We start from the raw sequence: 25,292 nt of genomic DNA on the forward strand, positions 1-25,292 counted from the left end.
GATGTAAAAATTTCAGCATTCACCCCATAAGACGCAGGGGCATTTTCCCCCCATTTATGGGGGGGAAAAAGTTTGTCTTATGGGGCGAAAAATACGGTAACCTCCAGAGACATTACATCATATGTGACTGATATCAGTCGCTCCTCTTATAACGCTCCAACGCTGATATAACCTTCAGAGACATTACATCCTATTTGACTGATATCAGCCGCTCCTCTTATAATCGCTCCAGTACTGATATAACCTCCAGAGCAGGGGCGTACATACAGGGGTCGCAGTTGCGACCAGGCCCGGCACTCCAGGGGGCCCGGCCGCCTGTGGACCCCTGGCCCCGCCCTGCAGTAGTGCTGTGCCTGCCTGTATAAGGGCTGTTTCACACGAGCGAGTCGATTGCGGAATCATGCTCTGTGTGAGAGTGTGAACCTCCGCTCTGGATTCAGGAGCGCACGGCATTATCACGATTTATAATGCTATGTGTCTCTGCATGGCCTTTTTTCCACAGAATCATAGCGACATAAAGCTGTCAGTATGATTCTGTGGAAAAAAGGCCATGCAGAGACACATAGCATTATAAATCATGATGATGCCGTGCGCTCCTGTAAGTCCAGAGCGGAGGATCACACTCACACACAGAGCGTGATTCCCGCAATGGACTCGCTCGTGTGAAACAGCCTTAATACGGGCGGCCGACCCGGGGCCCGCCACCCAGTGTTGCGTTTTTGCGCTGCAGTGCCAGGCCAGGCCAGCCCTACCCTCCTTGAGTGAGAGTCTCCTCCCCCTGATTCTCCTGCCCGTGCGGGTGCGGCGTGCCTAGTCATTTCCTGTTGGGCGGCTGCACCGGACATGACGTTTCCCTAGGCTGCGCAGGCGCACAACAACGCCGAGACGCAGCAGGGAGAAGGCGCCGGAAAAGCTTTCGGGAGAGCGTGAAGAAGCCGGTGCCGGTCCGGAAGTGAAAATAAGATTTGTAAAAAAAAAAAAAAAGTCTTCATAATTGCTCACCACATATACTGTATTGTGAGTGAGTTCAGAGTAGACTCAGAGTAGGGTCTGATGGGGGCTGGCTTTATAACTAGCTCTGCTATATTTCTGTAGCCTGCAACCTCTGACTGCCCAGTTGGGCTGAAACTACTACACCCAGCATGTTCTGGCAGTAATAGTAAATGGATATTGGTGCAATTCTGAGCTACTAGTCTATATAATACATAATATTATATTGTATTATATAGACTAGTAGCTCAGAATTGCACCAATATCCATTTACTATTACTGCCAGAACATGCTGGGTGTAGTAGTTTCAGCCCAACTGGGCAGTCAGAGGTTGCAGGCTACAGAAATATAGCAGAGTTAGGCTACTTTCACACCTGCGTTTCTGGGTCCGCTTGTGAGATCTGTTTCAGGTCTCTCACAAGCGGTCCAAAACGGATCAGTTTAGCCCCAATGCATTCTGAATGGATAAGGATCTGCTCAGAATACATCAGTTTGCCTCCGTTCAGCCTCCATTCCGCTCTGGAGGCGGACACCAAAACACTGCTTGCAGCCAAACGGATCTGTTCTGAACGGATACAAGCGTTTGCATTATAGGTGCGGATCCGTCTGTGTAGATTCGTTTTGGTGTCTGCTTGTCGATGCGGAGCCAAACAGATCCGTCCTGACTTACAATTTAAGTCAATGGGGACGGATCCGTTTTCACTGACACAATATGGTGCAATTGAAAACGGATCCGCCTCCCATTGACTTTTAGTGTAAGTCAAAACGGATCTGTTTGCATTATCTTTTTTTTTTTTGTTCGTGGTAATGCAAACAGATCCGTTCTGAACAGATACAAGCGTTTGCATTATAGGTGCGGATCCGTCTGTGCAGATACCAGACGGATCAGCACCTAAACGCAGGTGTGAAAGTAGCCTAACTCTGCTGCTGGTGGAGGGAGGTGGGGGGGGGGGGGGCATGGTTCAGTTTTGCACCGGGGCCCCATGGATTGTGTGTACGCCACTGCTCCAGAGACATTACATATTATGTGGGGGGAGGGGCTGGGAAAGTGTAAAAATGCCACTGATGAGAGGGAAGAGGGGGACACTGGGAGACATAACTTCTTGCTCTGTATAAAGTATAGGTGAGGTAGTTGGTGGGCAAAGGTCTGTGAGGGGCTGGAACAACAGGGACACAAGATGTGCAGGGGCAGCAGCTTCAGGACTCTCCTAACTTCCCACTTCCCTCCCACAGTAACTTACCCCAGTTCTGCTGTGTGTAGTAGTGGGACCAGAGAAGAGGACTGAACTTTATACTGGAGCCACAGTTACTCAGAGAGAGCAGCGTCTCCATTATCTCCTGCTGCTGCCTCGGCTCCTCCGGCACCACCCCCTCCTCACACATGTTGGAATATCACACTGCAGAGAGGAGGGGGGGAGCTGTCTGCTCATGTCGGGTCGGTGAAGTTTACTTTGGAGAAAGGAACAAGCGCTGCAAGGTATTGTGCTGTCCCTTTCACCAAAGTAAAATGATATGTGTGCCAGTGCTGCAGTCCAGCACCTGATAACAGCCAGGCGCCTGAAAGTATAGTAACTGCCCTGCCCCTGCTGGTGGCTCTGGCTGTAGTATAAGCAGACAGGCAAGGGGCCCACCGGGCATTTCACCGGCTTCCCGGTGAGCCAGTCCGACCCTGGTTTTACCTGTCTGGGAACGTTAACCTTTCTGTCTAGAGATGAGTTCTTTCCGTTCCATGAGGATAGGAGAAAGGCCTGAAGGACTCTTGTGTGACTTTGGGCCCACCTTACTGACGGGATTGCGGCTGTTAGCAGCCCCAGTACAGCCATGATGTCTCTTATCGAGGACCGATCCCTGGTGGAAAAATGAGACACTGTTTGGATTAAGTGAGATTGTTTGTCTTGAGGAAGGAAAGACATTAGATGCCTTGAGTCCAACAGCACCCCTAAAAACACCTTTTCCTTGATAATAAATTGCAATCCTTAGAAAACACTGATGCCTGTGGTATATTGGGACGTGATAATAAGCGTCCTGAAGGTCGACAGTAGCCATAAAGCAGTCCTGCGGAAGGATCTGTGTGGTAGATTTTATGGTCTCCATTTTGAATCTCTTGTAAATGATGGAATTGTTTAAGGACTTTGAATTTATTATTAGGCGAAAGGAGCCGTTTGTTTTTTTTAATCAAAAATATAGGGGAATAGAATCCTTCGCCGTGTTGTTCTTCTGGTACAGGGATGAGGACTCCTTTGAGGAGTAACGTAGTTATCTCTGACTCTAGGGACGCCTGTTTGTCGGGCTGCTGTCTTTGGTTGATAAAAAAATGTTTTGGGGGTGGGGAAACAAATTCTAGCTTTAGGCCTTCTCTTATGGTACGAGTGACCCAAGGGGAGGCATAAATTTCTTGCCAGGCGGAGGAGAATTGTTTTAGGTCAGCATGTCACTGGGTAGGGCGGGTAGAGGCTTCTGGCTTAAAAAGGTATCCCCTTCCTCTACCTCTAGAAGGTTGCCATCTTTTTGATCTGTCCCTTTTACTCTGATCTGCTCTTGACCTTTTTTGATTTTGAAAGGAACGCCTCTGTTGATAGTAACGATTATCAGAGGGGAAACCTTTTTTTCTATCGGAGGCCTTCTCCAGAATATCGTCAAGAGCGGAGCCAAATAACCCTCACATGGGATGGAGCATAGGCGGTTCTTAGATCCTGCGTCCCCCGTCCAGGAACGGAGCCATACCGTCCTACGGGTCGCATTGGCTAAAGCACTGCTTCTTGCAGAGTGTTTAACCAAGTCGGCTGAGGCGTCCGCTAGAAAATTAGATGTTCTCTTTAGGGTGGGAAGGGAGTTTAAGATTTCTTCTCTGGACGTACCCCCTGACAGATTGCTCTCTAGCTGATCTAGCCACACTGAGAGGGTTCTGGCCGTACAAGTGGACGCTATGCTGGGGCACAACATCGCCGTATTTGTCTCCCAGGATTTCCTTAATAGATTTTCGCATTTTTTGTCCATCGGGTCTTTTAGGAGACACATATCCTCAAAGGGCAGCGAGGATTTCTTTGAAATACGTGCCACTGGAGCATCTATTTTGGGAGTTTTATCCCACAAATCAGAGTCAGACTCTGAAAAGGGGTATTTGCGCTTAAAGGCGGCCGATACAGTCCACCTTTTATCAGGATCCCTCCATTCCCTGGAAATAAGGGCTTTAATATTATTGTGGATGGGGAAGGATCTCTTCTTTTTTTCCCCCAACCCCTGAAAAATTTGATCGTGAAGGGACTGAGTCTCTTTTACATCTTCTAATTTTAGGGTAGATTTAATATCCTTCAGTAGGAATTGCGTTTCTTCGGGAAAGCACTTAGGCCTCCCTGCAGCCTCCTCAGAGGATAAGGAGACCTGATCATCAAGTAACTCCCCTTCATCCAGATCCACTTGGTCTGATATTTCCAGATTTAGGGAACAGGAAGGCCCAGGGGAAAGCGCCAATTGTCTAGAATCAGCCGCAGCCTTAATCTCTTCTCTAATGAGGGTTCGCATGGACTCCACGAAGGAAGGGGATTCTTCTGAGATAACCTTTTCAATACATCTAGGGCAAAGGGTCTTTTTCGGATCCGACACCAAGCCTTTACGGCAACCACCACACTTCCTGCTCCCCGAATCCCCTTTGGTTTTAAGCTTTCTGGACTCACTGTCCTAAAAGGAATAAAACAAACTTTGTATAGGACAAAGGAGGGACCCAGAGTAAGGGTGGTGAGGGGTCAGTATACTAAAACTACAGACACCCAGCGTGCAGGGGGAGGAGAGGTGCAGGACTCCTTAACCCTATGTACCTATGTGGAAACATATAAAAGAATAGGGATAACTCCCTCCTGGGAGGAGGCTTACCGGGCTTAGGGCCAAAACAGCGGGATCACCGGAGCGCTTTGACGACTCTCTGTCGCTGGAAGGCATCTCTGCAGATCAGCGCGGTGATGGATGTGAGCTCCTTTTAAATCTCCCGCCGCGTGCAGGAGCCATCCCGCGAGAATCTCTTGCCCAAGGAGATTTCGTTTCGGTGACGTCGCAAGCCCGGGGATGCCTGAGCTCAGGACTTACTCCGCAGTATCGAGGAAGGGAGGCAATGCATCCCCAGAGCCCCCAATCCCTGCAGCTGCCCTCCTGAACGACAGGGAAAGGACCAGGCCGGTGCGGTATCCAAATTCCTGGATAACCCCAGGAGTGGCTTCCACGCACGTCCGAGGACAGGAAACGACTGGTAAGGTAAGGGGAGGAGGCTCCTTAAATCCTGTGCTTCCTCGTTGTTTCCTGTCCTGGAGGCGGGGACACCCTCCTGGGAATGCCGTTGTGGAGGCGCCGGGGAAAAGACACCATTTACCATTGTGAAACCTGCCCTGAAAAACCTCACCTGTGCATCAAGGATTGTTTCAAAATCTACCACTCATCCATGGATTAATTTCATCGTTGATGTACCCTGTAATTTTACCACCTTATATCTCTGATTTAGTCCACATAGCTTACATATCTACTTTTCACCAACCACTACATATTCATTTCTGTAAAACACCAGTTTGGTCAAAGGTGCCCTTTCCACCCCTTAAAATGTTCGTACAGGGGTGCACTTTCCAAAATGGGGTCACTTCTTGGGGTTTTTAATTTCTGGGGACCTCAGGAATTATTAACATGAGACATGGCACCTAAAATCCATGTCTGTTTATTCAGGGCTGCTTGCAAAATCCATATTTTGCAGTTTACCTGCTCTGAGCCCATACAGCAGGCTACAAGCACATATGGGGTGTTTCCTGAATGGGGAGAAAATGGGTAACACATACTGGGGTGCATTTTCTCCTCTTACCCCTTGTGAAAGTGAAAAATTTGGGTCTGGTTATATTTTGTTCATTTTCATTTTCACAGCCGAGAGCTTTTAAATCCTTGGATAAGTGTTTCTGCCTTCTGTGAGACACCAGTTTGCCAAAGAGTACCCTTGCCACCCCTTAAAATGTTCGTACAGGAGTGCACTTTTCAAAGTGGGGTCACTTCTTGGGGTTTTTAATTTTGCCAATTTTTTGGGCAAATACATTTTGTACAAAATTATTTGGGCATGTCTGGCAAACGTCAAGGTGATCTCTATAAGAGGTAGTATTTAGTGTTATTTAGAGTGTTAGGTTCCTGTCTTCTAGAGATCATCTTGATGTTTGGCAGACGAGCCCAAATAATTTTGTACAAAATGTATTTGCCAAGAATAAAAAATTTGCAAAATAAGTGTAGCATTAGCACCAGAATGTTTTCTATAATTATGGTATTATTGTACTTTATTTGTGTTTGCAGAGTGCTGTTGCATTGTCTTTTTTTCTTGGTGACATATGACGTCATTACGCCGACCGGCCTGACAACGTGATCTCGGGCCATGCCAGATCTTCAAGCAAGATGGTGGTGGCCGGCCCATTGTGAGCAAATGGAGGAGGTAAGTATGATTTAATTTTTTTATTTCTGTAAATTTCACACAGTTTTAAATCTCAGATGCTGAGATAATGTATGAATGCGGCATCTGAGGGGTACAATGATGGGGAGCGGCGATATTGCAGCTTCCTATCATTGCACCCGCTACTTGATGTAACAAAGCAAGGGTGAGTTTACATCAGCATTATGGATTCCGTTATGTCTTTCAGTTATAACATGGCTATAATGGAAAATAACAGAATCCATAAGACAAAAGACAAAACGGAAGCCTTTAAGAGGCTTTCCGTTTTGATCTTTCATAATAGAAGTCTATGGGCAACATAACTGATCCGTCCTGGTTTCCATTATGCAGGAGACCAGTCCTGCATAACTGAAACCAGACGGATCCGTTATGCTGCCCATAGACTTCTACTATGACTTCTACTATTTTCTTTCTGTCATAATAGAAGTCTATGGAAATCATAACGGATCCATCTGGTTTCCGTTATGCAGAATGGAAAAAAAGTCCTGTCGACAGGACTTTGTTATCCGTCTTACATAACGGGAACCAGACAGATCCGTTATGATGCCCATAGACTTCCATTATGACGTATCATAAAGGTGTCCGTTTTGACTTCCGTCTTATTTATAACCATGTTATAACAGAAATTCAGAATGGAATCCATAACGCTGATGTCAGCCCACCCTAATTCGTCATGAAGCAAATTTTTTTGTAAAATTCAGCGAAGCAGCCAAATCGAATTTCCCAATACTTCGCTCATCTCTAGTGATTAGCTCCAGAAATGTGTCTATATTGGCGTATTGTGAAAATGGATGGGTAAATGTCAATTTAGGTCTGGGAGTAGAAAGTAGGGGTACTATAGAGGGTACATAGCGCTACCTTTCCTTCTGTAGTTCTTCCAATAGTTTCATTGCCTCTTTCTCTTTGTTTTTACAATATATTGTAGAGTCTCTTTCTTCTATGTAGTGTACTTTATGGGGTGCCAGCTTCCGGGCAAAAAAACAAAAATCTTTTACCCATGTAAAACAATTGAAGGCTGGAGCTGGTGTGAAGAAGAAGCCTTTACATATAGAGTTTGTGTCTAGAATCAAGTTTTACTCTTGATAAATGAATAATCTGCATTTTTTGTTTGATTTCATTTTACTCTTTTAGCTTGGTTTATATTATTGCAGCTGCTATACCAATTCTCTGCAAAACTGTCCATGCAGGCAATACAGGAAGGTTTGAGTCCACAATATGGCAGCTGCCAGGGATGGGTATAAAAATAGAAAAGAAAATAGCAAACATATTACAGTATTTATTTTGTTTACATCTATCATAAAATGGAGGCATTCCAAATGTGGACATTTATGTTTTGTCCTTTGGTTATGCCATAAATATCTGACCCAATATGGAGAACTTAGGTCATGCTGGCCCCACAACCTGGTGTAGAATTAACTCAGAGGTAATCGTTGCTTGATTGTTTATGTTACTATTATAGAAGTGAATGGAGAAAGCCACCTCTCTGATCATTCTCTACCTTGACGAAGATGCCTGTTGGGTCAGGAGTCAGTGAACCTACAGTACATTTTCCACAGAGGTGAGACATGCAACCATCTAATATTTATGTATTTATTTCCTGTAGGTATGGCATTTCCCAGTTAATAACACCCTCTTAACCACGTCACGCACCTTGGTTTATATTTAAGCATGAAGTGGTTAATAGGGTGCATAAGACGTTAAGACGTATATGGAGCAGACTCAGGAGCTAAGCCCATTTCATACACAGTGAGTGTAGACTGTATAACACAGCTGTCACCTGGCTTCCCAGCCATTTATCTTCTCAGAGGAGCAGCCAAAAGTGACCACAGCATCTGTGCAATTAAACAGAAGGAGAGGGGTGTGATCATGGTGAGGATAATGGTAAAATCACAAGACAGAAGCTACCATACGTGGCCTGGTCCTGGAGGGTGTTACACTAAAATGAAACACATTAAACATTCTGTAATGCTTCGTTCACATCGGTAGGATACACTCTGGATATCAGGAAGTTTTAACCATTCACTCAAAAGATTAACAGCGTAAACTGACCTGTGGAGCAAATTTTAAATCCACAGCATATCAATATACGCTGTGAAAATCCACCAAAGATTTCACCCTTTGTAATGCACAGGGAGAAATCTGCAGCAAAACCTGCATTAACTCCACAGCAAAATCCTCAGAGAAAATTCCAGCATTTTTCACCACACAAGGATCTTCCAAGACACTTCTGAAGAATTTAAGCAGTGAAATAATTTGCAGTCAGGATACAGGATAAGTGGAGAGACCATACAATGCACACTTTTTCTGGCTTTTAGAAACACCCCATGTATAGATAAGAAATGGATGTAAATATAATAATAAAATAAGTATAGGGTGTAGGTGAGCGTATGACAAATACATACAGCTCCTGGTGTGGAGTGTAGATACAGTAACAGAACCAAGCTTACTGCACACATACAGAACCAGAACCAAACCTGTAACAAGGTTACAACACTGGCAGCAGCATTACTTGGTAGTAGCAGCAATAAATCGGATCACTCTGTGCACACACCTATGTTTGACACTTACCTCTCTTGAAGCATTTTGGATATTCCAGATTTCCTTGATCACAAGTAATTCTCATCTGTGTGTCAGGAAGAGCTTTATATCCAGGTCTACAAATAAACTCTGTAGTTTCACCATGTCTTGTGTAAAGCTTTCTATCAGGTCTCCACTTTAGTTGTATATTATTACTTTCCATGTCCCTTTCCTTTGCAGTACACGGCTCTGAAATATAAAATAGTCACTGTCACTCTATTATACAAATCACTTTTAACCTACAGGACAATTACAGCCAGTCCATCTTACCTCTGACAATAATAACATTTAAAATGGGTGCAAAGACATTACCACATTTTTCCATTGACTTTGTCATTTTAAATGCATCTACCTCTTTAAAAAAAAACTATGGTAAAATGAAACTTTAACTGTATGGAAAACTATTAAAACGTTAAAAATATTAAGGCAGAATAAGAAAAAAGAAAAATACTGAAAGAAAAAAGCATTTATATCCCTTGAACTTTTCAAATTTTTTCACGTTAAACCCACAAACCTAAATATATTTTGTAGGGATTTTATGTGATAGACGAACACAAAGTACTAAGTACGTACAGTATGTATGAAGTGAAAAGAACATGATTAGTGTTGAGCGAATCAAAGTTGAACAAGTGGAATACGTTCCGAATTTCAGGAAAATTTTGATTAGTCATGAATCCGAATTTCCTTGCGCTTTTTTGTAATGAATTGCATTTTTGTCCCAAAATAACTGTTGCACATCGTACAAAGTGAAAGTAAAAAGCCTAGGAACGAAGAATCACTCATAATGCAGTGCAGCCAGCCAATCAGCAGATAGCCAACCCCTGTGATGTCACAGGCCTATAAAAAGCCTCATCCTGCCTGGTCCATTTTAAGCCTCATGCACACGTCCGTGAAACACGGTCCGTGTGATACCGGCCTGGATTTCTTCCGAGTGCAGGAGCGCACGGCGTCATTGGTTGCTATGACGCCGTGCGCTTCCTGCTGCCGCCGCAGTACAGTAATACACTAGTATGATCTATACCAGTGTATTACTGCACTGCGGCGGCAGCAGCAACCAGAAATCCAGGCCGGTATCACACGGACCGTGTTTCACGGACGTGTGCATGAGGCTTTACTGTATACTTAGTGCAGGAAGAGACGCGACAGGCACTAGGTTCAGTGATTAGGAAAGACTTTATTTGCAAAATGTTAATTTTGTGTAGGGAGATAATAGGTAGACTATCCACACAATTGTGATAGTAAAGGAGCCAATAGAACTGTGTAAAGATTAGCAGCTAATAGATAAACCATTCTATTACACATTGCTGCACTAATTCGGGTTAAAAAGTGTTATAATATTATTGCTATTTTGGTGTCCTCATTGTTTTATACATACATAATACTATAATGCCTTGAATCTGTAACTGTGGTCAAAAAGCTGTCTAATACTACTGCTATTGTGGTGTCCACATTGTTTTATTGTTTTATACATACATAATTCTATAATGACTTGATTCTGTAATTGGGGTGAAATAGCGATCTAAATATTTTTCACATCTTTGGTTTCACACCTTGTGATCTATATAAGTAATTACATTAGGCCCTGAATCTGTAATTGCAAAATAACGCAATATTTTCTTGGGTATTTGGTTTTTTACCTTGTGTTATAGATAAGGATTTTCATTAGGCCTTGATTCTGTAATTGGAGTCAAATAGCATTCTAATCCTACTGATTTTAGGATGTTTACATTGTTTTATACATAAGTAATTCCATTAGGCCTTGATTCTGTAATTGGGGTGAAAAAGCAGTCTGATACTACTGATTTTGGGATGTCCACATCGTTTTTTACATAAGTATTTCCATTAGGCCTTGATTCTTTAATTGGGGTGAAATAGCGGTTTAAGGCTACTGTGACGAAAGTAACCTCGCCACTGGGTTTTGGAGAGGCCTGTTTGCCAGCCTCTTGCCTCATGATTATGGCCCATGTACATTCTGGAAGGAGAAGATAGACCGGCCGCACATCCTAAATCTGTGGAACTGTTTTGGGCAGGAAAGCCATGCTTGCGGTTGGTCAAATGTGACTTCCGTGGAATTTGGGAACCCCTGCTCGGATCTGGGTGATTTTTGGATATGTTGTCTGCCCAGATCAGATGTATCCAGGGATATATAATTTATGGGGATATGTGGGGTTTTGAGGTGTTTTCTGTGTTTTGGGAAAAATTTGTGTTTTCTGCCTGTGAGTAATCAAGTTAATTGTGTTTGGTAATTGTATCACAGTCAGAGCCCATTGTATTTTGCTAATTGCGTCACAGGCAATGCCCATTGTATTTGTTGATTGCGTCACAGACAATGCCCTTTTCATTTTGTTAATTGTATCATAGGCAGAAAGGGGTTGTGTACAATTGCTGGGAGTGTTTCAATACTGTAAATGCAAGTGATTGGCTAATGTAAAAACAAACTCTGTCTTCCACAAGGTCCCTAGGGGGAGTGTCCCTTGCTGGAAGTCCTGAAAAAAAGGCTGACAGGTAGCCCCATTAAAGAGTTCCTGCTTTACCCTCAACATAGAGCCTCGTCTCATGTGTGTGGGGAAAAGGCTGCATCTGCACTGGGGAATGCTATACGCTGTATACTCCCCTGGCTATAATCCCTGAGCTCTTTTAAGAGCTTGTTCCTGCATCTCTCTCTGAAGGAAGAGAGGTTCACCCACTGGAACCTGGAAGTCTTGTCGTAGGTCCAGGGTGGGTAGAAGACGGCGAGATCCCAACCAAGCTGCGGCGGTTCGTGGGGTTGGCAGTGCTTACGGTGTCAAGTGAAGTGCTTGGAGCCCTCGGGAAGCACTAGGAGCATCCATCAATGGAGGTACTCAGTCGGGGTGCCAGGAGATCCGTTACAGCTACTTTCACACTAGTGGCAGCCTTCTCCGGCAGTTTTATTCCGGCCACCTCTCAGCATGCTTGCCGCAGAATCCAGCCCACCCCATTATAGTCAGTGGGGCCGGAGCAAACCTCCGGTGGCAAGCGTGCATTAGCGGCAGCACGGATCCGGCAGGCTGTTCACCCGCTGAAACAGCCTGCCGGAGAAGGCTGCCGCTAGTGTGAAAGTAGCCTAATCCTACTGATTTTAGGTTATTCACATTAAGTAATTCCATTAATCCTTGATTCTGTAATTGGGGTAAAATAGCGGTCTGATACCACTGATTATGGGGTGTCCGCATTGATTTTTTACATAAGCAATTCCATTAGGCCTTAATTCTGTAATTGAGGCGAAATAGCATTATAATCATACTGATTTTGGGTTGTACACATTTTTTTTTACATAAGTAATTCCATAAATACTTGATTATGTAATTGGGGTGAAATAGCGTTCTAATACTACTGCTATTTTACACTTAGTTATTGTACAGTATGTCCGACAGACATGTGCCAGGGCCTTCAAGGGAATGGGCAGTGGCAAAAATGTTTCTGGAGCTGGCAGAAGTAGCAGCAGAAGAAGGGGGGATGGTGGTAGCAGCAGGCCAGAGCTGCCAGCGTCATCCAGAGGTCGTGTTTAGACCAGCAACCCAGCTGTCCTTGAATGTTTGACTCTGTCTTCAGCATCATCTCAACTGACATCAGACACCCCCAGCCAGAAGTTGGTGGGTTCCTCTGACATCTGTCACGGCCAGTGGTTTGTTTTGTGACACTTTCCTTCACTTGGTTGCCCGTGGCAACGTGTGGTGTTGTGTGCATGTGGTGGCCCTATGGCTGATCCCCAGGACATGATTGCCACGCATGCCGTTGCCCGCGGCAACAGGTGAAGTGTGTTTGTTTATGTGTGTATTCCCCTTTATGAGTCCGTCTTCCCTTGCCTGGTGTTGGAAGGGTTAAATCCCTTCTGTGTGTGTGAACATGGGGTGTGTCTATGTGGGTGTGGCTACTTGGGCCTATAAAGCCTTGGTGAATATCCTTGTCTGAGGGGTACTTCAGCCATGGTCAGCTGGAGCAGCCTCCTGTGTATTCCATCTGCCAGTGGGGGCCACCCTTGTGATCATAGGTTTATGTATGGTGTTTAGAAGATGTTTGTTTGGTCTTTATTTATTGCAGAATGTGGTTTCCTGGGTTCCCGTGTGATGTCTGTGTGTGCGGTGTCCTTTGTGTTGTTTGTGGACAGCAGCACTTGCACGTGGGTTCCTGGTTGTGTGTCTGTGGCAGGTAAGTGTGGTTCTAGTTGCACTTACCTGCCACTGCCATATGTCTGTTTATGTTCCCCTTTCTTTATAGCTTGGCCATTTTTAGACTCCTGTTACTCCGTGTCCAGGAGGAACGGGCTGTCTACCCAGCTCCTAGTACAGGGATCGTCGGAGGGTCAGAAGGGATCCAAGGTTCCTGAGCATGAGCCCTCCTACCTTCAAGGGCGGCTCATGCAGCTAGGAGTCAGGGTCAGATTAGGGAAGCTCTAGGAGGTGACCTGCCCCCTAATTCTGTGTTACTGGCCAAGTAGCGACCTTACATCTCCTGATACCGCACGGCTGAGGGTTTTCCCCATCCTCAGCCGTGACAACATCACGCTTAGTTGGCATGGCTAAGGAACAAGCTCTGTGCCCCCTCCTGTCCTGAACCTGCCTCTTTTATTTTCTGTTCATTCTGCTCGGAAAGTATTGTATGCTATCAGCTTTGCTACATTTTTTTAGCGAGGACAAGCTTATTGAGGACAGTCATCAGGTATTGCCCAGCCAAGATTTGGAGGAGAGATCCACTGCCCTCCTGTAGATGGGCAAGTAGCGATGATGAGAGTTGAGTGGGGCAGGTGTTGCAAGCGTTCAGACATGCGGACATAAGACTGGTGAGGGTGACATCAGTGATGTACGGACAGTAATGGATGATGTTGTATCAGATCACACGTGGGAGCAGGGTGAAAAAGGGGCTTTATCATCAGCAGGTGAGCCAGCAGGGTCCAAGTGTGGCCGTGAGTCAGCAGGATGGCAGCAGTGTGAGATTTGGAGCCAAACATGCCCAGGGTAGTCCGTCTGCAACTCAGGAGCCTACCAGTCCAGAAACAAATAGCGGAGAACAGATTCATAGAGACAGCGGCAGGTAGTCAGTACGCAGTGGTAGGGGGTAAAATGCCATTTTCGTCGGTGTGGGAATTTTTCATCAAGTCACCAGGATGTCAGCGTGTCTGTGTGTAGAATCTGTGGGCAGAAGATGAAGTGTAGCCAGGGTGCCAATGTTGGCACCATGGCCCTGCATCAACACATGGAGCGTTACCAATAAGTGGCCTTGGAAAACCATGGTGCGAATGTTGTGGTGCAGACTAAGGCATCTTCTAGCGGCCCACAAACCTTTTCCAGCAGTCTTGTCTCCACCACCTCAGCAGAAGGGAGCTGTGTTTCCTTCCCATCATCTGCTGGTCCTGATGCTCTTCCTCCTCCTTGTCACTCATTTCACCAGCAATTGATTACCAAGGCCATTGCAAAAAGACAACAGTATGCGTGCACTCATCCAACGGCTCAAAACTGAACGTGCTCCTGGCCAAGTCGCTGGTACTACAGTCCCTCCCCTTTCATGTAGTTGACTCTGCACCTTTCAGCGACTGATGGCTTGTGCTGAGCCATGGTGGAGAGTCCCAAGCCATCATTACTAATCCAAAATGACTGAACCAGCCCTTCACACGTATATTGAGCAAAAGGTGGGACAGTCTTTGAGGCTGTCGATGTCTGCTAAAGTTCATGGCAGCGCCAACATGTGGAGCTATAACTATGGCCAAGAACAATATCTGTCCTTTACGGCCCACTGGGTAAATGTAGTCCTGCCGAGGCACACCAGCAACATGGTTGGGTCACAGCACAGCCGCGTCCGTGCTCTTAAGCTGTGAATCATCTGCCAATGTCCTCCTCTGCCTCCTCATCCTCAACCTTGTCAACAGCTTTTCCTGCAGACACAATTCGGAGTGCTCCTCCAGCATACCACCTATGCAGAGCATGGCGGTGTCACGCTGTTCTGCACCTGCCCAATCTGAGTGAACGGGATCATACTGGGGAGGAACTGCTCCATATCCTTTAAGAGGAAATCGAATTCTGGATATCTTCTCACTAACTGAAGATCGGAATTATGGTCACCGATAAAGGGAAGAACATTGTGTCAGTGCTGCGTCAAGGAGGGCTGACCCATGCGCCCTGCGTAGCACACATCTTTAATATGGTTGTAAAGTGGTTCCTAAAGTCTTCCACCAAACTGCTAAACAACTTGAAAATAGCCAGAAAACTGTGCATGCACTTCAGCCACTCTTACACTGCAAAACACGTCATCCTTAAGATGCAAAGACAAAATAACATTTCCCAACATTGCCTCATATGTGATGTTTCCACACATTGAAAACTCCACCCTCCACATGTTGGACTGACTATATGAGCAGAGGAAGGCCGTGAACAATTTCTTGATGATGCAGGCGGACAGGAGTACGTCGCTGTGTAACTTCAATGTTTGCCAGTAGCAGCTCATGCCTGACACAGGCGGTTTGATCAGGCCTTTTGAGGAGGCCCTTTGTCAGTCACTAGGACTACCAGATAAATGATGCAATATAGGTCAAGAAGAGAGGTAAAGTATATATAGATTAATAAATATCAGTTTGGATGATCAGGCTCACCTTGTACTTGTCACGGTGGGGAGTGGGGGAAACTCCCCAACGTACAATGAGGACCCGATGATGAGAGCAACTAGGCCTGAGGCTGAGATAAGGGAGCAGGACACCTCCTATAGCTTCTCTAACCCTCTCCCTAACTTCTACCCGTATGAGCGGACCTGGGTGGTAGGACATCAAATACCCAGGAACCTAGGACCCTGAGTCACCCTGATAATCTCTCAGATATAGAAAGGTCTAAGATGACCTGTTCATCCCAGACACGGATGAACAGGAGTCTCTCCACCAGCCTAGCCCCAAAGAAACTGTGGAGACCGTATACAGCAACTGAATCGGCAGGTAAGCACACCAAACACCACACTACCTGCTGTAGCCACCACAACTGGAACCCGTGCATGAGTACTGGTGCCCACACACCGTACACAGTATAAACAATCACACCCAGGTATCCAGCACACCAGTTACTGCCTGGACCCCCATGCAAACATGACGCATGGCCGCCCCAGGCAGAGCTGCATACAGACTTGTAGTTCCCCCTCCGGGGAACCCTGACACCCCCTTCCGGAGGACACATAGATAGTCAGGGGAATGTCTAGCAAACATGCTGGACAACAAACACCACCAGGCATGTAACAACAACCAGGCATAATACCTACCCATACAAACGACCCCACTTATAACATAGTGTAGAGAAGGGAAGGAGACACCGGCATAACATAGGAGAAACATTGCTAAAGACAATGATGTTCCACAAGGTGGCCTTCAAGCACTGGGCAGATGTAATAAGCCAGACTAGAGCATAACTCCAGCACACACCAAGGCTGGAGGACAACTGACCTCAGACTCGCAACACGAGAATATAAAGAGCCATGAGGCCACACCCAGAACACACCTAGATCCACACCAGCCAGATAGTTAACCCATCCAGCACAAGACAGAGAAGGGAACCAGGAATATAAGGGGCCGAGTACACACATGCCGAAAACATGACACGTTTCCCCATGCAACCATCATGCAGCGAACGTGTCACCGCGAACAACGCTGAGACCGTGACAGTACTGTTGTGCAACCATAGGCACAACACTAGTGTAAGCGGGTAAAAACACAGGGTCGGTGCTGCTGTGTCATCCTATCCTCACTGTAAGGGGTTGCCATCCCCCAGGAGGACTGGGAATAAATAGTAACGGGATAGATGTGGGCGAGAAGCAGCCCACATAACAGTGACTTTTCAGCACAACTTCATGACCACAAGGATGTATAACAACATATTTTTATTTTTAAAGAGTGACAACGCGTTTCGGAGCGACAGTGCTCCTTCAAGTCTAAAAAAGCACAGATAAGATTAAAAAAAAAATTGCACAAGATTTAGTAAAATAAATTAATGAAATTATATAATAATAGGCAGGAATATATTTTACATAAAAAAAAACATAATAAATAAATATACAGAATATAAAACTTCTAGATGATTATATTAATTTCGGTGACAAAATATTGGAAAGTGAAAAAAGATTAAGAATTACAGATTCAAATTAGAATTTAAAGGATAGTGTGGGTGGTATGTAGAGATGAGCGAATTTTAAAAAAATTCAATTCGGCCGGTTCGCCAAATTTTTTGAAAAAATTTGGTTCGATCCAAATTTATGCACAGCAAATCGCATATTTCCTGGCTGCAGAGAGCCTTTATAGTGGTGTAGAACACTGTGCCTTGCAGTGATATGCATAGGGAGTCTGCTGTAGTAGTGAAATAATTCTGTGAGTCAGTATGACATGCAGGCGTCTCACTTAGGCCCCTTTCACACAAGCGCGATCTCCGCGCAGGTGCAATGCATGATCGAATGCATTGCGCCTGCACTAAATCTGTACCCATTCAATGGGTCTGTGTACATGAACATTGGTTTTCACGCATTACTTGTCTGTTGCGTGAAAATCGCAGTATGTTCTATATTCTGCGTTTTTAGCACAACGCTGGCCCCATTAAAGTGAATGGGGCTGCGTGAAAATCGCATTACATCCACAAGCAAGTGCAGATGCGATGCGTTTTTCACGGATGGTTGCTTAGAGATGTTGTTTGTAAACATTCAGTTCAAAATTTTGATTGAGGGGTGCGATATACCTGCTTCCACCAAATACTGATATAGGCCTGCGATATACCTGCTTCCACAAATACTGCTCTACTCTAGGGACTTAGGCACAGGGTCATTTTAAAAATGACAGGCAGAGGAAAAGGCAAGCCGTTCCACAGGGATTGTAGGGGTCGGGCAGGTGCACCAGGCAGGAGTCTAAGTGGGAAGTTGGAGAAGGCCCGTGCGATTACTACAATGGGTGAACCACAGTTGGTTGAGAGCCTCACTCACCCTTCTGCACCCTCCTCATTCTCTGTATCTGCACCCTCCTCACTCTCTGCTGTGTGCACCCCCAAATACACCACCACCATAGCCCTTCCATTCGAGTCAGAGGAATTATTTTCCCATCCATTTCCAGACCGTACCGATGCGCAGCCATTCTTGACATCGGATGACGAGGTAGCAACGGCAGCCACCCGGTGGTCTGACGACAGTCCCCAGATCAGCCCGAGGAGGGAGGTCCACGCTGTTGCTGCCTACTCCGAGATCTTAAATGTCAGTGGTGGTGAAGGTGACGATGATGACGTGTCAATGGACGTCACGTGGGTGCCCACAAGAGAGGAATAGGAGGGGAGTTCATAGGGGAAGACAGAGCAGGAGAGAGGGAGGAGAAGCAGGCAGAGCTCGCAGGGCACAGGAGGCAAAAAGCAGACTGCAAATGTATCTGGAGCGAGCCATCCACCATGCACGGTCACATCTGGCGCTCCCAGGACGTCGGCACATGGCTAGCAGTGTGGGCTTTTTTTTAACTTGTCGGCTGCTGATAATAGTGTTGCCATCTGCAGCCTGTGCTGTCAACGCATAAGTCGCGGTAAGCCCAACACTCATCTAAGGACAACCGCTTTAAGAAGGCATCTGGCCTCCCATCACCGAGCGCAGTGGAAGCAACGCCGTCAGAACCCACAAAGCCACACTCCTGGCACTCCACGTCCTGGCTCTTCTCCTTCTCCTCTCTCCTCCCATTTGTCCTTCACTCCACCTTCCACTGTGCTGTCGTCACGTTCATCTGGCACAAGGCAGGCTTCCATGGCCCAAATGTTCGAGCTTAAAAAAATTATGACGCCGGATAATCCTCTTGCCCAACGGCTGACCGCTGGCTTGTCGGAACTGCTAGCCCGCCAACTACTGCCATATAAATTGGTGGACCCAGAGGCCTTTAGAAAGTTTATGGAAGGTCCCTAGAAGGAAATATTTCTCCCAGAAGGGCATACCTGAACTATATGGCCACGTTCAGCGGCAAGTTAATATATCTTTGGCACACAGTGTCAAAGCCAAGATACATCTGGCCACAGACACATGGAAACACAGGCAGGGAAGGTACATAACTTTTACTGCCTACTAGGTGAACCTTCTGACGGCTTTCAAGCATGTAACCCGTGGCACCCGTGTGGATTTGGTGTTACCGCCACGGATTGCATGCAGGCCTGCCTCTTCTTCTCCTCCTCCTACTCCATCCTCCGTCTCTTCCTCGGCTGACTCCTCCTTTTCCACTGCTACCGCCTCTACCGCTGCACCCACCAAGCTCCCCAGAACCTATTTGACGTGCCAGGCAGGGTGGATTTGATTTAAATCAAAATGATTTAAATCACGATTTAAATCTTTAGTCAGTAAGGCTTGATTTAAATCATAGTTTTCTACATAAAGACTAATTCTTGCTGGTATAACTTATAATATGCAAGTAGATGAAGATTTAAACAACTTTTCATATTAGTTTGATTAGGTTGATTCTGCATTCATAGGTTTGTAGAAGTTAGGATTAAGGTATTTTTCTCAACTCTGTTCATGTTATAACATTTTTGCTGTGAAGAAGAGGCATGTGATCTCTGCTGAGTCAAATTCAGTTTTAAGAACTGCAAAAGTAAACCAAGCATTTGTGATAATATCTTGTAGGCAGAGAAACTGCCCAATAATCTTACAAGAACCTCTGGAAGAGCATGACATAGTGAATGGATTAATGGAATTTATTTACCAAAAAAATTACACATATAGAAACATAGAATGTGTCGGCAGATAAGAACCATTCAGCCCATCTAGTCTGCCCAATATACTGAATACTATGGCCCTATCTTATATGAAGGATGGCCTTATGCCTATCCCATGCATGCTTAAACTCCTTCACTGTATTTGCAGCTACCACTTCTGCAGGAAGGCTATTCCATGCATCCACTACTCTCTCAGTAAAGTAATACTTCCTGATATTACTTTTAAACCTTTGCCCCTCTAATTTAAAACTATGTCCTCTTGTAGCAGTTTTTCTTCTTTTAAATATTCTCTCCTCTTTTACCTTGTTGATTCCCTTTATGTATTTAAAAGTTTCTATCATATCCCCTCTGTCTTGCCTTTCTTCCAAGCTATACATGTTAAGGTCCTTTAATCTTTCCTGGTAAGTTTTGTCCTGCAATCCATGTACTAGTTTAGTAGCTCTTCTCTGAACTCTCTCCAAAGTATCAATATCCTTCTGAAGATATGGTCTCCAGTACTGAGCACAATACTCCAAATGAGGTCTCACTAGTGCTCTGTAGAGCGGCATAAGCACCTCCCTCTTTCTACTAGTAATGCCTCTCCCTATACACCCAAGCATTCTACTAGCATTTCCTGCTGCTCTATGACATTGTCTGCCTACCTTTAAGTCTTCTGAAATAATAACCCTAAATCCCTTTCCTCCGATACTGAGGTTAGGACTGTATCACTGATTTTATATTCTGCTCTTGGGTTTTTACGCCCCAGGTGCAATATCTTGCACTTATCAACATAAAATTTTAGTTGCCAGATTTTTGACCATTCCTCTAGCTTTCCTAAATCCTTTTCCATTTGGTGTATCCCTCCAGGAACATCAACCCTGTTACAAATCTTTGTGTCATCAGCAAAAAGACACACCTTTACCATCGAGGCCTTCTGCAATATATATTAAACAATATGGGTCCCAGAACAGATCCCTGAGTTACCCCACTGGTAACAAGACCATGGTCTGAATATACTCCATTGACTACAACCCTCTGTTGTCTGTCCCTCAGCCACTGCCTAATCCATTCAACAATATGGGAGTCTACGTACAGCCTTATTCTACAGGGTGGGCCATTTATATGGATACACCTTAATAAAATGGGAATGGTTGGTGATATTAACTTCCTGTTTGTGGCACATTAGTATATGTGAGGGGGGAAACTTTTCAAGATGGGTGGTGACCATGACGGCCATTTTGAAGTTGGCCATTTTGAATCCAACTTTTGTTTTTTCAATAGGAAGAGGGTCATGTGACACCTCAAACTTATTGGGAATTTCACAAGAAAAACAATGGTGTGCTTGGTTTTAACGTAACTTTATTCTTTCATGAGTTATTTACAAGTTTCTGACCACTTATAAAATGTGTTCAATGTGCTGCCCATTGTGTTGGATTGTCAATGCAACCCTCTTCTCCCACTCTTCACACACTGATAGCAACACCGCAGGAGAAATGCTAGCACAGGCTTCCAGTATCCGTAGTTTCAGGTGCTGCACATCTCGTATCTTCACAGCATAGACGATTGCCTTCAGATGATACGAGATGTGCAGCACCTGAAACTACGGATACTGGAAGCCTGTGCTAGCATTTCTCCTGCAGTGTTGCTATCAGTGTGTGAAGAGTGGGAGAAAAGGGTTGCATTGACAATCCAACACAATGGGCAGCACATTGAACACATTTTGTAAGTGGTCAGAAACTTGTAAATAACTCATGAAAGAATAAAGTTACATTAAAACCAAGCACACCATTGTTTTTCTTGTGAAATTCCCAATACGTTTGATGTGTCAAATGACCCTCTTCCTATTGAAAAAACAAAAGTTGGATTCAAAATGGCCGACTTCAAAATGGCCGTCATGGTCACCACCCATCTTGAAAAGTTTCCCCCCTCACATATACTAATGTGCCACAAACAGGAAGTTAATATCACCAACCATTCCCATTGTATTAAGGTACATCCATATAAATGGCCCACCCTGTACATAATTAAAAAACGAATCTTTATTTCATGATGGAATAACCTTTGGATGGTAATATATTTTCCTCAAAAAGCATTTTATATATAAAAAAAAAATCCGATTTAAATCAAAAAAATCCGATTTAAATTTAAAAAAATCCAATTGAAATCAAAAAAATCTTTTTTTTTTAATTTATTTTAAAAAATCATTGATTTTTATCCACCCTGGTGCCAGGTGAGACTTTGCCATGCTGTGCTGCGGATGTTGTGCCTGGAAGCCAAGAGCCACACCGGTCCTGCACTGCTTTCAGCTCTGCGGTCACAGGCCGATCAGTGGCTAACCCAGCTCAATTTGACAGTTGGTAAAGTGGTGTGCGACAACGGTGCCAATCTGCTTAGGGCGCTGAAACAGGGCAAAATGACACATGTGCCGTGCATGGCACACGTCCTTCACTTAGTCGTGCAGAAATTAGTTGCCAAATACCCCGGGTCCAGGATGTCTTGCGGCAGCCCAGAAAAATCTCGGGCCATTTTACGCCCCAGATCTTACACAGCCATGGCTTGCCTGGCTGACGTTCAGTGGCGACACCACTTGCCCATCAGACGTCTGATTTGTGACAGCCCGACGCGCTGAGAACTCACATTGTATATGCTTGATAGGCTGCTCCAGCAGCAACATGCAGTTAATGACTACCTGTACGAACTCTGCAGCAGGACAGCCTCTGAGGAGCTTGGTTTCTTTTCAACGTGCCAGTGGCTGATCATGCGCGACGCATGCAGACTTCTGCAGCCATTTGATGAGATCACAAAACTGTTCAGTCGCAGCCAGGGCGCCATCAGTGACATCATACCTTACACCTGCTTTCTGGAGCGCGCATTGCGTCATGTCATTGATCAAGCCGTCGAGGAGCAGGAGCTGGAAGATGAGGAAGTCGCAATGCTGAATGAAATTCCAGGGGGGGGCTACTCTATCTGAGACAAGTCAGCAGGAGTCTAAAGAGGAGTCAGAGGAGGGTGGTGGCTGTGGGGAGGAGGAGGAGGAGGAGTAAGAACAGCAGACTTTGAGGGGGACTTTAAACTTTTCGGGGATCCCTGGTGTTGTCCGGGACTGAGGGGAGGAGACCGAGGATGACATTTTCCTGGGCGATGAGCAGGAGCCAGGGCGCTCCACTGCTTCCAATTTAGTGCAAATGGGGGACTTTATGTGTTTGAAGAGGGACCCCCGTATGAAAAGCATAAAGGGCAAGGACCAGTACTGGGTGACAACATTCTCAGACCCCCGGTACAAACCCAAAAAGTCAGAAATGTTACCAGCATCACAGAGGGCTGGCAGAATGCATCATTTCCAGGCCTTGCTGCGAGAGATGCTGCATTCTGCTGTTGCGGGCACTGGCAGAGGAATTTCCACCCATAGCGAAACAGGTGCGGGTACCAATCCTACTGCGCCTGCAAGAAGAGGGCGGTTTTAAGATGTGTTGGTCACTTTGGATATGAGATCATTCTTGCAGCCAACCCATCGACAGCCGCACTCCGGATCCAGCCTCAGGGAACGCCTAGACCGACAGGTGTCCGACTATATCAGGTTAACGGCCGATGTGGACGCTCTGAGAAGCGAGGAACCCCTGGACTACTGGGTGTGCAGGCTGGACCTGTGGCCAGAGCTGGCACAATTTGCCATGGAACTCTTGGCTTGCCCCTCATCGAGTGTCCTGTCCAAAAGAACGTTCAGCGCAGCAGGGGGGATCGTGACCGACAAGCGTACTCGCCTAGTTCACGACAGTGTGGACTACCTCACATTTCTAAAAATGAATGTTTTAATATGTACTTAGTGTGTATTTAATAAAGATTTTGGTATTTACCGTATTTTTCGCCCTATAAGACGCAACGGCCCATAAGACGCACCTAGGTTTTTGAGGAGGAAAATAAGAAAAAAAATATTTTGAACCAAAAGGTGTGCTTTTGGTGGGTTTTGAACTAATTGTGGTCTGTGGATGGCACACTGTTATGGGGGATCTGTGGATGGCGCACTGTTATGGGGGATCTGTGGGTGACACACTGTAATGGGGGATCTGTGGGTGACACACTGTAATGGGGGATCTGTGGGTGACACACTGTAATGGGGGATCTGTGGGTGACACTTATGGGGGATCTGTGGGTGACACTTATGGGGGATCTGTGGGTGACACTTATGGGGGATCTGTGGGTGACACTTATGGGGGATCTGTGGGTGACACTTATTGGGGATCTGTGGGTGGCTCTTATTGGGGTCTCTGGATGGCACTGTTATGGGGATCTGTGTATGACAGTTATGGAGGGGATCTGTGGATGACACATATATAGCATCTTATGCTATGTGTCATCCACAGATCCCCTCCATAAGTGTCCCTGTAGTGAATGACTCTCAATACAGGGGGTGGGGGTCGCATCTGCTTTTATAATGACAGCGGGGCCCGTGCAGTGACTGTATTCTACTACACGGGCCCCGCTCACTGTATAATCGTATCTCTAATAGTTAATTGTTATGTATATGCCGTAATCGCATAATCAGCGCCTGTATACTTACAACTACAAGTGCTCGGTAGGTAGCAGAGAGGAGGGAGGAGGCAGGCCGGGAGGACAGGCGCTGGCAGAGTGAGTCACTACGTCACGCGCCTGCGCCGCCTGCTTCATTCATAAAGTGGGCGGCGCAGGCGCGTGACATAGTGACTCACGCTGCCAGCGCCCGTCCTCCCGGCCTGCCTCCTCCCTCCTCTCTGCTACCTACCGAGCGCTTGTAGTTGTAAGTATACAGGAGCTGATTATGCGATTACGGTATATACATAACAATTAACTATTAGAGATACGATTATACAGTGAGCGGGGCCCGCGTAGCAGAATACAGTCACTGCACGGGCCCCACTGTCATTATAAAAGCAGATGCCGGCCCCCAGCCCCTCCTCCCTCACAGCTGATACACCCGCCGTGCGGCATCGCGGCGGGTGTATCATTGAAAATTCTGCAAAATCAGCAGCATTCGCCCCATAAAACGCACTGCTATTTTCCCCCCACTTTTGGGGGGGGGGGGAAAGTGCGTATTATAGAGCGAAAAATACGGTATTCTGTAAAACAAAAATATATATATATATAAAAAATTAATGAGGCATGGATCTCGGAGGAATTCAACATCTGTGACGACCACGTGTAATTGAATTTCCTCATGCCAGCCCACACATATCCGCCACTACCCAGAACAAAGAATGGTCCTTGTCATGTGTATATACAGCGGCATAAAAGGCCTTTTCTGTCAGGTGAATGCCTAATTTTTGGGGCCTCTACTCCAGTGGCCTACAGTAAAAGTTTTATCAAGTGACGGCTTAATGTACCTCCAGCCACATAGTCACAAGTTCTTTTCTGTCAGGTGAATGCCTACATTTTGGGGCCTGTACTGGCCTACAGTAAAATTTTTATCCAGTGACCGCCTAATGTACCTCCAGACATATCATCACAAGTTATTTTCTGTCAGGTGAATGCCTAATTTTTGGGACCTGTACTCCAGTGGCATAAAAGAAAAAATTTCTAGGTTCCAGCAGCACACATTTTTG

At 45.7% G+C, this 25,292-nt stretch overlaps 1 protein-coding gene across 9 annotated transcripts in view; it reads right to left on the minus strand.

Annotated features, from left to right (window-relative positions):
* CFH (complement factor H) overlaps window positions 1–25,292 on the minus strand; it is a 1,589,177-nt gene that overhangs the window by 82,803 nt on the left and 1,481,082 nt on the right. For 3 of the 9 annotated variants that reach the window (XM_040407280.1, XM_040407285.1, XM_040407284.1), the window contains one exon: window positions 8,991–9,220. The exons of the other annotated variants lie outside the window; for them this stretch is intronic. In XM_040407280.1, the coding sequence (XP_040263214.1) occupies window positions 9,006–9,220 (215 nt within the window). In that variant the 3' untranslated portion in view covers window positions 8,991–9,005. Of the gene's footprint in view, window positions 1–8,990; window positions 9,221–25,292 lie in introns of those variants that run through there. 9 annotated transcript variants of the gene reach the window in all.

Source organism: Bufo bufo, chromosome 9, assembly GCF_905171765.1.
Source record: "Bufo bufo chromosome 9, aBufBuf1.1, whole genome shotgun sequence".
NCBI lineage: Eukaryota > Metazoa > Chordata > Amphibia > Anura > Bufonidae > Bufo > Bufo bufo.